This window comes from Cucurbita moschata, unplaced genomic scaffold (genome assembly GCF_002738365.1).
Source record: "Cucurbita moschata cultivar Rifu unplaced genomic scaffold, Cmos_1.0 Cmo_Scf00022, whole genome shotgun sequence".
Taxonomy (NCBI): domain Eukaryota; kingdom Viridiplantae; phylum Streptophyta; class Magnoliopsida; order Cucurbitales; family Cucurbitaceae; genus Cucurbita; species Cucurbita moschata.
The window spans coordinates 3,636,137-3,646,220 of record NW_019268538.1 but is presented as its reverse complement, the minus strand read 5'-3'; the positions used below and the strand labels follow the sequence as shown (position 1 = coordinate 3,646,220).

The following is a 10,084-nucleotide window of genomic DNA, read 5'->3' as shown; positions in this document are numbered from 1 at the left end:
AATCCACCTAGATTATCTCCAACAAAAAACGTTTTGCCAATAGTCCAAGACGAGTAGTCGACTCCAAGGTCCCAACCCTGAGCATCCCCCACGATATGATCGGTTCCTGAAACAACCGAAGAAGGGACCAAAAAGAAAGCAAGAAAGAGGAAGAGATGAGAGAAGTTGAGCATTTTGCAGCTTCGGTGTTGGCCAGCCAGCTGAGACTAGTTTAGTTATGAGGCTGCTTTGGCTTAGTGGGTATTTATATACACCATTTGTTGGGTCCATCCGGCCATGCCCTGACACAACAAGAAAAAGATAGATTAACTGAAGATGGTTATATGGTTAAAGGGTGAATGAGGTTTATATTTTAAGGTTTGTTCGTGACATCATATGTATGTCCATAAAGTAAGGATTAAATATGCCAACCATGCTCCAACTGGAGTGTACCTCTTGATTATCATCGATCCAAGCTTCAAATTTTTAGTGTCTCGTGTGTAGTGTGGTATTAAGAAAAGACAAGAAAGAATTGAATATTTATGTTTGGGTTTTTGTTATTGTATTGGGAGATGGGCTTAGTTAGTGAGTACCCAAGGAAGAAGAGGTTGATCCGGTGAGCCCAAGCATGGTAGTCAAACTTGGTCCTCCAACCCTTTATCATAATCCATTTCCAAACACACAAGGAACACAACAACGACGGATAGGATGAAATATGATTGAGAGTTGAAACACATCTGTATTAGCTAACGAAACTTGATCTGTTTCTTCTCTTGGCCTCAAACATCAACATCCAAATCCCTTTCCCTTTCCCTACCTAAGCTTCACCATCTCCACACTTTCCTCTAACCTAATGCTTCTCTCTCCCTCTCTCTTTTTGGTTCCTCTATCTTAAATTTTCATCCCCATGTGTTTCCTCAATTTTGCAACAATTTGTTTAATACTTAAAACTTGATTCATTCATAATGTTACAAGGGATCCCACCCGCCCATGTATTCCTCATAAATGAACGCCCAATTAAATTCTCCTAAGATTGTGGTTGAGTTTGGCGCTCAATTTTTGTCACCGTCAATTCCGAGTTTAAAAAATTCTCAATATAAACAGGCAATTAAAGAAATTTGGTTAAATTATTATTATTTTTTTATTTTAAAAATAATATATAGTTTTGGAATATTTGGCTGGCTTGCCTTGCTTTAATTTGGCTGATTGGGCTCTTGAGGCTTCCACATGGGTATTAAATTAATACCCTTTTTATTACACATGAAAAATGGTACATAATTATATTAGGGAACATGTTCAATTCACATTTTCCTTTTTATTTATTTATTCATTATTAAAAAGGTATTACCTTTGATTTATAATATAAGTCTATTAGCGTTAATTGGGTCAGTCTGCCAAGTTGTTTATAATTCAGTATTTTTCAATAAAAAGAGCATTTAAACACAAAAAGAAAATAATAGTTATCTTTTTTAGAGAGTGAAATGGTAGATCCAAAATTTAAATTCTGTACTATTTATAATATACCATTTTTAAACAATTATTTTTAGCAAAATGGGATAAATAATTATTAAAAAAAAAAAAGGATGGTTGAAAATAGAGGTAGCTTATGTTTATCTAAAATATAATAGAGCCAATTTCTCTCTCAATCAAAAAGAAATTTCGCAAATTATAATATTACTCAAAAGGGTATTATGGTAAAATCTGAAACCCTTCAAAAGAAACATTCTTGGAGCCATTAGAATCGCGCGGAAAATCCCAATGTAAACAATACATTATAAATTCTTTTATTTTTTTTAAATTCTTTTCGAAAAAATAAAACTTCAAATAATTCAATTTTGTCGATTGTACTCTTCGAGTCTGCCGCCGGGATTTTGCGCGTCTGTCCGGTGAAAGAAACTCCTCGCCCCTCGCCCCTCGCCCCTCGCCGGCGGCAGATTCTCTTCCGGCTCCGGCCAATTGAAATGACTCTGCAATGACCCATACCCGATTCTTCCGGAACCGGAATTCCAAATCCAACAAAGAAGGAGAACCCACCACAAGCGACGGCGGAGGGACCGCCATGAGAGTTATAGTGCCTCTGCAGGGCATCGTTCAAGGAAGCGGCGGCGTCGTTTTGGGCTCTCTTATACCTTGCGTTCTCTTCTACTTTCTTCAGCTCTACTTGAAACGAAACCGGTCCGAGCCAACCGAGGATTCTCCATCTTCACCGGAGGTGGATTCTCCGGGGAATTCTTCGTCGCCGTCGAGTAATCAGTCCGTGGAGCTCTCTTCTCTGCCTCGAACATTGTCTCGGACCTTCCTCTCGTCCAGGTCGAATGGGCCGGTCTGCGTTTCGGGTCGGGCTAATTCGATTGCCAAAGTTGGGGAATCTTCTATTTTCGTTGGAATGAAAAAGTTCTTTGAGGACCCATTTGATGAATTGGACAATCCGACGGGGATTATTCAGCTTTCTATTGCTGAGAACAAGGTGGGTGGCTTTATGCTTTTTGTTCGTTTGAATGTGTGTCAGCAAGAATTTTCTGTTCTTTGTTTATCGGTTTCTGTGTTGACGAATGTGGATGTTTAATTAAACGATGAAGTTGTCGACGGACTTGGTGCAAAATTGGCTAGTGGAGAATGGAAGGGATGCCATATTAGGAGTAGGGAATCATAATGAGCTGAGTGTAGCGGGGACTGTTAGCTACCAGCCTTCAGATGGATTGATGGATTTGAAACTGGTAATCAAATTTCCTTGTCTTTTCTCTGTAATTAATATTTTGGAATCAGTTGGGTTGCCCCTTGCCTGTATGAAGAAGTTTGAACGGCTCTGTTTTTTGTTCTCTTGTACATGCTTGGATTTGTGTTCTCTGCTACAAAGTTTCTAAGTTGTTTCAATTGCCGATGACTTTATTTGATGTGTGCCTTCGCTCCTGTTAAAGCCTTCATCCTCTGTTTATCTACATACTTGATTGTTATTCTTAGCATGATCTATGAATATGGCTTTTGGAGGCTTGAAAAACTCTGTTTTTGTTGTGTTTAGAGATTAAATTTAGTCAGGGTAATGCAAATTTTGTGAATGAAGTGGTGAGATCTCAATGAGTGAAGCACAGAGTTGACTCCAAAGAGCATAATGGTCAACGTGGTGTATTGTACGTTTGAACGCCATCATATGCTTGTGCGTTACTTTGCATTTGGTTGGTGTGCACCATATGAAGTTCCTTATAATGAATGCACTTTTGTTCAAAAGACGTACCTTGTCAAGCATCCATCTCCTCTGATATTCCAATTCTCACAGGCTGTGGCAAGTTTCATGTCTCAAGCTGTAGGGAACTCTGTTTCGTTCATCCCATCACAATTAGTATTTACAAATGGAGTGAGCTCTGCAATCGAAACACTTTGCTTTTGCATAGCAGACGCGGGACATGCGTTTCTTGTTCCTACACCATATTACCCCGGGTACTTGTTCGTTCCTCTTTCATGAACTATGGTTTCTAAGAATATGAATTGAGATTCTGAATCACAAAATGCAGTCTTGACAATGATGTAAAATGGCGAACTGGGGTGGAGATAGTACCTGTTCCCTGTCGTAGTGCTGATAACTTCAGTTTAAGCATAACTTCTCTGGATCGAGCATTCCACCAGGCAAGGAGTCGTGGCCTTAAAGTTCGTGGAATCATAATCTCAAACCCTTCAATTCCTGTTGGAAATCAACTTCATAAAGAAACACTCTACAAACTTCTGGATTTTGCCAGGGACAAAAACATCCACATAATATCAAATGAAATATTTGTTGGATCAACATATGGAAGTGAAGAGTTTGTGAGCATGGCTGAAATGATCGATTTAGAAGATAGCGACCGAGACAGAGTCCATATTACGTATGGTCTATCTGAAGACATGTCACTTCCTGGTTTTAGAGTTGCTGCAATCTACTCTTTGAATGAGAATATCCTGGCTGCTGCTGGAAAGCTGGCAAGATTCTCATCTGTTTCTGCCATAACTCAGAACCTCCTTTCTTCTATGCTTTCAGATGCACAGTTCATCCAGAAGTTCATTGGGATCAATAGAAAGAGGCTTGGAGAAATGAATAGTAAATTTGTTGCAGGACTGAAGGAACTGGACATCAAATACATGAGGAGCAATGGAGGGTTCTACTGCTGGGCTGATATGGGCAACTTAATCCGTTCTTACAGCGAGAAAGGAGAAGTTGAGCTCTGGGATAAATTGTTGGATATAGGTAAAGTACATGTTATTCCTGGCTCTTGTTGTAATTGTATTGAGCCAGGATGGTTCGGATTCTGTTTTACTACTTTGATTGATAAAGAAATACCTATTGTTATGGACCGAATTCGGAGAATTTCCGAAGCTTGTAAATCTTATACTTGAAATGAAATTATTGTTCTGTAAATATGTATCAGTTCTTTAACTTTTCAAGCAATATTGGCACCTCTGATAGCCATAAGCATGTTTGAATCATAACCATTCTCTCCTTTTACTTGATTGAAGCAAACATATGCCAAAGAGCTAGAGTTGAACATTGTTGATATCTTGATCCTATATCATTTTTGTTCTGTAGCTTGTGTTCTTATGATCTGATTCCATTTCAAGATTCTCTAGTTTGTGTTCTTGACAAAGTGCACACATATATTGAATAAAGAGTCGAATACATTAAGAAAGGAAGAGATAAAACCATGTCACCCTCTGATGAATCCCATCATTTTCTCTGATCAAAATGTGGGAATTTTTTGTGAAACTCAGTCATTAAAGCCAAGTTCTCTTGATGAAGGATATTAGCTTTCTCCCTCAGCTTCTCATTCTCTTCAATTATAGTTTGGTTCTCCAAATACAGCTGCAGATTCTTCAGCTCAATATCCTTCCCCTGCTTCTCTTCAAATGATCTCCTTCTGCTAAAACAAAAGCAAGCATCATTTTCAAATGAAACAAAAGTCACCCAAAAACATGAAAATTTTGAAATGGGGTTTTGTAAAAAGCAACCTGGAAAGCCTCTGAACTTGAAGTTTGGACCTTTTTAAACGTCTCCTGTTCTTGGAAGTATGGATTTGATGAAACAGAATGCGTTGTGTTGCAGTGATGCACATTATTCTTCTATGCAGCTTCTTAGCTTTTGGTTTCCTTTGTAGCAGAATAAAGTGTGGAAGTTGCAGGGGAATGTGTGGGACTAAAGCTCATACTTATATAGAGGGTGTAGACTCACGGGAAAGAGAGGTGAAAGCAAATTGTAGTGATAATAATGGGTGGTGGACTTGTGATTAAGCGTTCTTTATGTCCTGTGGCTAAAGCCATGGACGTCGTTAACTACTAGTGCCTTTTGACACTACCTAATAATGGGCTTTCTCGCCTCATTCTGTCAAAAGATGCTTCAAAGCTTAACCCGGCCGCACTTTCTTATAATGGGATCATTACACTCATTCATCTACTTTTTACCTTAAAACATTTGTATTGGGTTAGTCTATGAATGAAACGTACCACACTATCTTATAACAACGTTGGTTACTTCATCGTGCGTGCCTTTACGCTAGTATCTGTGAAGAAATGCTTTAAAACTCGACTGCTATCACACTACACCACACTTTGTTATAATGGAGTTAATTGGTTCATTTTATCTTAAATACTTGTCGAAAGATGCGACCTTGTAGCGCTTTCTTAGCGGGGTTTATGTGTTTCATTATTTTGGGTTTGAATAAAAAATGTAAAGAGTCAAATTTAGCATTGAGGACATAGGGGGAGGCCATATAGTTGGGTTAGTATGTTATGAGCATTCATTGAGGACATAGTGAGTGAATGAAGGTATGATGCTAATTTGTATATTTGTGTATGACTGTATTTGCAATGACCTTTTTGGTTCCACATTATCAAAGTTCATAATGATGCCTCTCTCCCTATTTCTTCTTCCATAACAATCATACCCATTTTTTTTTTTTAATTTTATTTTCTCACTCACTTTTTCCATTTCCCTTTCACCACTAATATATACAATAATATCTATACATACAGATTTGTATTTCTAAAAGTAGAATACTGCCCCACTTTCCATGAACTCTCAACCATTTGTGCTTAATTATAATGATTTCTTCAACTTGGATCTCATTGCCTCTACAATAACTTCATCACTTTTTAATAAAAATTTGTTCTTTCAGTTTTTGGGTTATATACATATTCACAACATGGATGTCCCATCGTGGTTCGTAGTTGAATTATGCGGTTGGTAAACTTATAAGAAGAACACTGTATGTATGCATGAGGGATGTAACGCGTCTGGTAGGGAGAAACTTCAACGAGATCTCTCACATGGAATGAGTATGATTTCTTGATAGCAACTACCCAATAATGGTAAGTTGAAATAATGAGGTCGGTTTTGGTCCAATATAAAAGAGAGGAAGAGAATAGACCCACTACAAAGCCTCAGCCTGCACCTTGTTTCCTTACTTCCTTCACCACCACCACTGCCTTTTGTACCAAAAAATGATGAGTTGAAGAGGGTGGGGGGAAGGGGAGCTCAGATTATTGGCTTAGTCAACAATCTAATGAAGGGCTGGTGAAGTTTTCTTTACTATTATTATTACTGTTCTTCAGCTTCAAGTATGTATGTTCCTTTCCTATTAGATTCTCATAAAAATGATATATAGGCAATCACATGCACGCTAATGATGAGATGCTATGCATCACTAAGTGTGTAATTGGCGTTATTCCTTTGTTCATTCAGTATCAATCTTGTCAAACTCAAACCCATTTCATTCATGTTGGTAATATCATGACACACACACACACACCACCACCACCACCTTTCTCTATGCAAATATTTGGGCCTGCTTTTAGAGCGACAGGGGCTCTAGTTCAAGTCTCATCTCTTTTAGTGCTGTATGTCACGTGAGCATTATAGGTGCGGTGATAGTAGCCTCGACAAGCTTCGCTTCAAATGAGTATCACGAAGAGAGTAAGAATTGGATGAAGTGTTGAGGCAAAGCAAGATCACCAATATCTACTCTATTGCAATGCAATCATTTACATTTTTCTTATTGCTACTTGTCTTCATCGTTATCATGTTGTAAATTGTCATCGGTTTTGATTTGATTGGTTATTTGGATTAAATTTGATTGGTTATTGAATTAGATTTAGTCGTACCAAATTTAGTCATATAAGAGATTTGATTTTGTAACGCTATATAATAGCCAATTCTATTCCAATTCCATTCTTCAATACTATGAGAGATTTCTCCCTCCATTCCTAACAAGCTGTATCGGAATTTGGAGAGTTTTCTGTGTCACATTGTATTGTGACATATTGGGGAGAGCCTTTGTAGTGTGATAGTGAGGTATTTACTTGTAACACTTTGTTTAACAGTGATTGGTTGCTACTCGTGGATGTGAGGGAACTTCTCCTCTCCAAATCACGTAAATATTTTGGTCTCTTTGTGTAATTTCATTATTGGTGTTGTGAGTACATTTGTTCGGCTTTCGGTGCACGACACATCATTCATACCCACTACCCATTATAATTTTATTTTTCCACTTCAAAACCCAAATTCCTTTCCTAGTACGTTTGGACGGGCTTAATGCGAGTTGGGCCACCCGGGCCTTTCTGGCCCAACTACTATTGGAATTGGGTTGGATAAGTTAAATATTCGGGCCGAAAGTAATCATCAAGGGAGGGAAGCTATTTGAAAATATCGACACGTGGCAATTTCGATAATTGGGACACGAATTGATTTTAATATAATATAGTATATAATGTATTTCCTTTCCCGGCTTATTTCTTTAATTAAAAATATTTAACAAAATTGAGAGAGAATCGAATCAATCATTCATTATGGTGGACCCTAACTACCACCAGAAATAGTAGCGAACCTTTTGGAATTATGAAAATAATAATATTGAAAATTGCAAATAATCATAATAAATTATTTTATTTCATTGTACATTCAGGAAAATAATTTAAAACTCTTTTATTTTTGTCTTTATGTACTTATTATCTCAAATTCTTTACATGCGTTTTGGAATAAGATTTGATATTCTTAAAACTGCTTTAATAATAGGAAAAAAAGAAAAAAGAAAAATAAGGTAAAAAGATTATTGTTAATATTTAATTCTGTTGCAAAAAGAAATCCCCTCTAAAATTACCAAAAGGCCCATTCGTATTCGCCAAGCAATCATCACAAAAGATTCTCAGAGAAAGGCAAGCATCACGGACTGGATCATCTGAGCCGTCCAATGAAAATGAGTAGTGTCGTGGTGAGGATAACGAAACAATTGAACGGCTGAAAAAATGAGTACAATGTACATCTGTCGTATTGAAGCATTGCGCCGACATGGAAACCAAGAGGGCGCCGTGGAAGTAATGATAACAAGGGGGTAGATTGTCGAATTGGTAATTCATCTGTATCGCTCCGTTAGCCTCAAATCCTCAACATAATCGGTTTTTCTCTGCGTTTCTTCTTCCTCTTCTTTCTTTCTTTCTTTCTTCTTTCCTCTCGTGGGTTTCCTCAGACTTTGATTCTGTTCTATCCCCTCAATCGAAATTGTTTCTGGGAAGGGAGGGTTTTACAGTTTTTGAGTTGCTTCGATCTTTTGTTGGCTGATAAGGTGTGGATTTTCATTTGCTGTTTTGACTTTGGTTGAACCCGATTAATCTACATCGTTTTTGTTTGGATTGGAAGAAAATTTTGGTTTCTTACTTTTTCTGTGCTTCTGAATCTATCTTCTTGTTCTTTTGTGTTCCTTGATCATTGTCATACATGGTTGTTTTCGTTATGTTATATTTCAATGTTTTTGCGATTCTTGAAAGACTTGGTCGAGTTGTGGATTTTCAAGGAATTTATCTAGATGTACTCTTGCTCATAATTTGTGGATTTTGTTGATTTTGTTGATTGAACCTTATTGGCTTCCTGGTAGTATTAGGGATTTTGAAGCAAGAAGATGAAAAAGGGAATCGATCACAGATAAGTTCTATTATAATCCTAACGTCGAGTTTTCGTTGTGCTCTTTTCCTGAAATTACAGCGGATTTAAGCGAGCGCGTAGGAAAACCATGGGTTCAGAACAGAACGATGGCACAAGCTACCAGCCGTCGGAGCCGAAGCTCTGCGCGAACAACTGCGGCTTCTTTGGTTCGGCCGGAACGGAGAATCTCTGCTCAAAGTGCTACAGAGACTCTCGAATCAAAGCCGAGCAAGCGGCTTCGGCAAAAGCAGCGATGGAGAAGTCCCTTCAGTCCAAAATACTTAAGCCGTCTGAAGGTAATGCTCCGGTTGTCTTCTCCGATTCATCAGTGGATTTAGATTCGGCGTCGTCCTCCACAGGAATTTCTCTCTGTAATTCCGACAAATCGCCGTTGCCGGCTATTCCGAATCGGTGCCGGAGCTGCAATAAGAAAGTGGGATTGATGGGATTCAAGTGCAAGTGTGAGGGAACCTTCTGTGGGACTCACCGGTACCCAGAGAAGCACGATTGCTTTTACGACTTCAGAAGTGATGGGCAAGAGGAGATCGCCATGGCCAATCCCGTGGTGAAGGCCGACAAGGTGGAGAGGTTCTGAGAAGGATTTGGCTCTGAACTTGGTAAATTTTTAGTGGGTTTGTTGCTATTATTCGTCTTCTTGGTTCCTTTTTGTCCCTGTTTATTTGGGTTGGTTTCATGGGGGATTTGGGGGTAAGATCTTGCTTGGTTTGCTGTTGGGAAGTGAACAACTATGGTGAATAATGTAGTTTGATTCCTTTCGATTCTGGTATCCTTTTCGTTCACCCCAGTGTTTGTAAAGGCTAGGCAGTGGTTTTACGAATTTGAAGATGAACAAACATTCTTCATGAATCTTCTTTGATCAGACATGAAATCAATCCATTTGAATTCTGAATTCTGAATTCTGAAGCGAAAGTGGTGCTTTCTTTTATTTTGGATCCAGTTGGAAATAAAGATATATCAAGAGTGATTATGTCAATTTTAAAATCAGTGGAACATGTTCTTAATCTTTTGCTTTGTGGAAATTACTTTTGCCATGGCGATGATCCTTGATCCACTTTCTCAAGGTTTAGTGTTCCATGACTTTTTTATTTGAGATTGATATCAAAAATATACCAAGATTATCACTTCTTTTTTTTTTTTTTTTTTTTTTTT

At 38.1% G+C, this 10,084-nt stretch overlaps 2 protein-coding genes and 1 long non-coding RNA gene across 5 annotated transcripts; 2 read left to right on the top strand and 1 right to left on the bottom strand.

Annotated features, from left to right (window-relative positions):
• Window positions 1-1,772: 1,772 nt before the first annotated feature.
• Window positions 1,773-4,366, top strand: LOC111459137 (probable aminotransferase ACS10). The gene is made up of 4 exons (XM_023101905.1): window positions 1,773-2,446; window positions 2,559-2,696; window positions 3,254-3,414; window positions 3,489-4,366. Exons 1-4 carry the CDS (start codon window positions 1,952-1,954, stop codon window positions 4,342-4,344), a joined length of 1,650 nt encoding a protein of 549 aa, XP_022957673.1. The 5' UTR covers window positions 1,773-1,951; the 3' UTR covers window positions 4,345-4,366.
• A 213-nt stretch (window positions 4,367-4,579) lies between these two features.
• Window positions 4,580-5,121, bottom strand: LOC111459139. The gene is made up of 2 exons (XR_002713242.1): window positions 4,954-5,121; window positions 4,580-4,862 (listed from the first exon to the last, which is right to left on the bottom strand). It is a non-coding gene; the product is annotated as an uncharacterized LOC111459139 (long non-coding RNA).
• A 3,083-nt stretch (window positions 5,122-8,204) lies between these two features.
• LOC111459648 (zinc finger A20 and AN1 domain-containing stress-associated protein 1-like) lies at window positions 8,205-10,033 on the top strand. 3 transcript variants are annotated; one of them, XM_023102656.1, is made up of 2 exons: window positions 8,205-8,343; window positions 8,975-10,033. In XM_023102656.1, the coding sequence occupies exon 2, from the start codon at window positions 9,003-9,005 to the stop codon at window positions 9,507-9,509; it is 507 nt and encodes a 168-aa protein (XP_022958424.1). In that variant the 5' UTR covers window positions 8,205-8,343; window positions 8,975-9,002; the 3' UTR covers window positions 9,510-10,033. The 3 variants fall into 3 exon arrangements, with proteins under 3 accessions (XP_022958424.1, XP_022958421.1, XP_022958423.1); XM_023102653.1 differs by having other exon boundaries at window positions 8,246-8,558; XM_023102655.1 differs by lacking the exon at window positions 8,205-8,343 and adding an exon at window positions 8,350-8,558 and having other exon boundaries at window positions 8,868-10,033.
• The last annotated feature ends 51 nt before the right edge of the window (window positions 10,034-10,084 follow it).

Bases quoted from the DNA above. Each gene is read 5' to 3' on its own strand.
- LOC111459648 (XM_023102656.1), top strand. From the start codon at position 9,003: ATGGGTTCAGAACAGAACGATGGCACAAGCTACCAGCCGTCGGAGCCG.
- LOC111459137 (XM_023101905.1), top strand. From the start codon at position 1,952: ATGACCCATACCCGATTCTTCCGGAACCGGAATTCCAAATCCAACAAA. The intron at 2,447-2,558 runs GTGGGTGGCTTT...TAAACGATGAAG, and splicing joins TTTCTATTGCTGAGAACAAG to TTGTCGACGGACTTGGTGCA. The intron at 3,415-3,488 runs GTACTTGTTCGT...CACAAAATGCAG, and splicing joins CCTACACCATATTACCCCGG to TCTTGACAATGATGTAAAAT.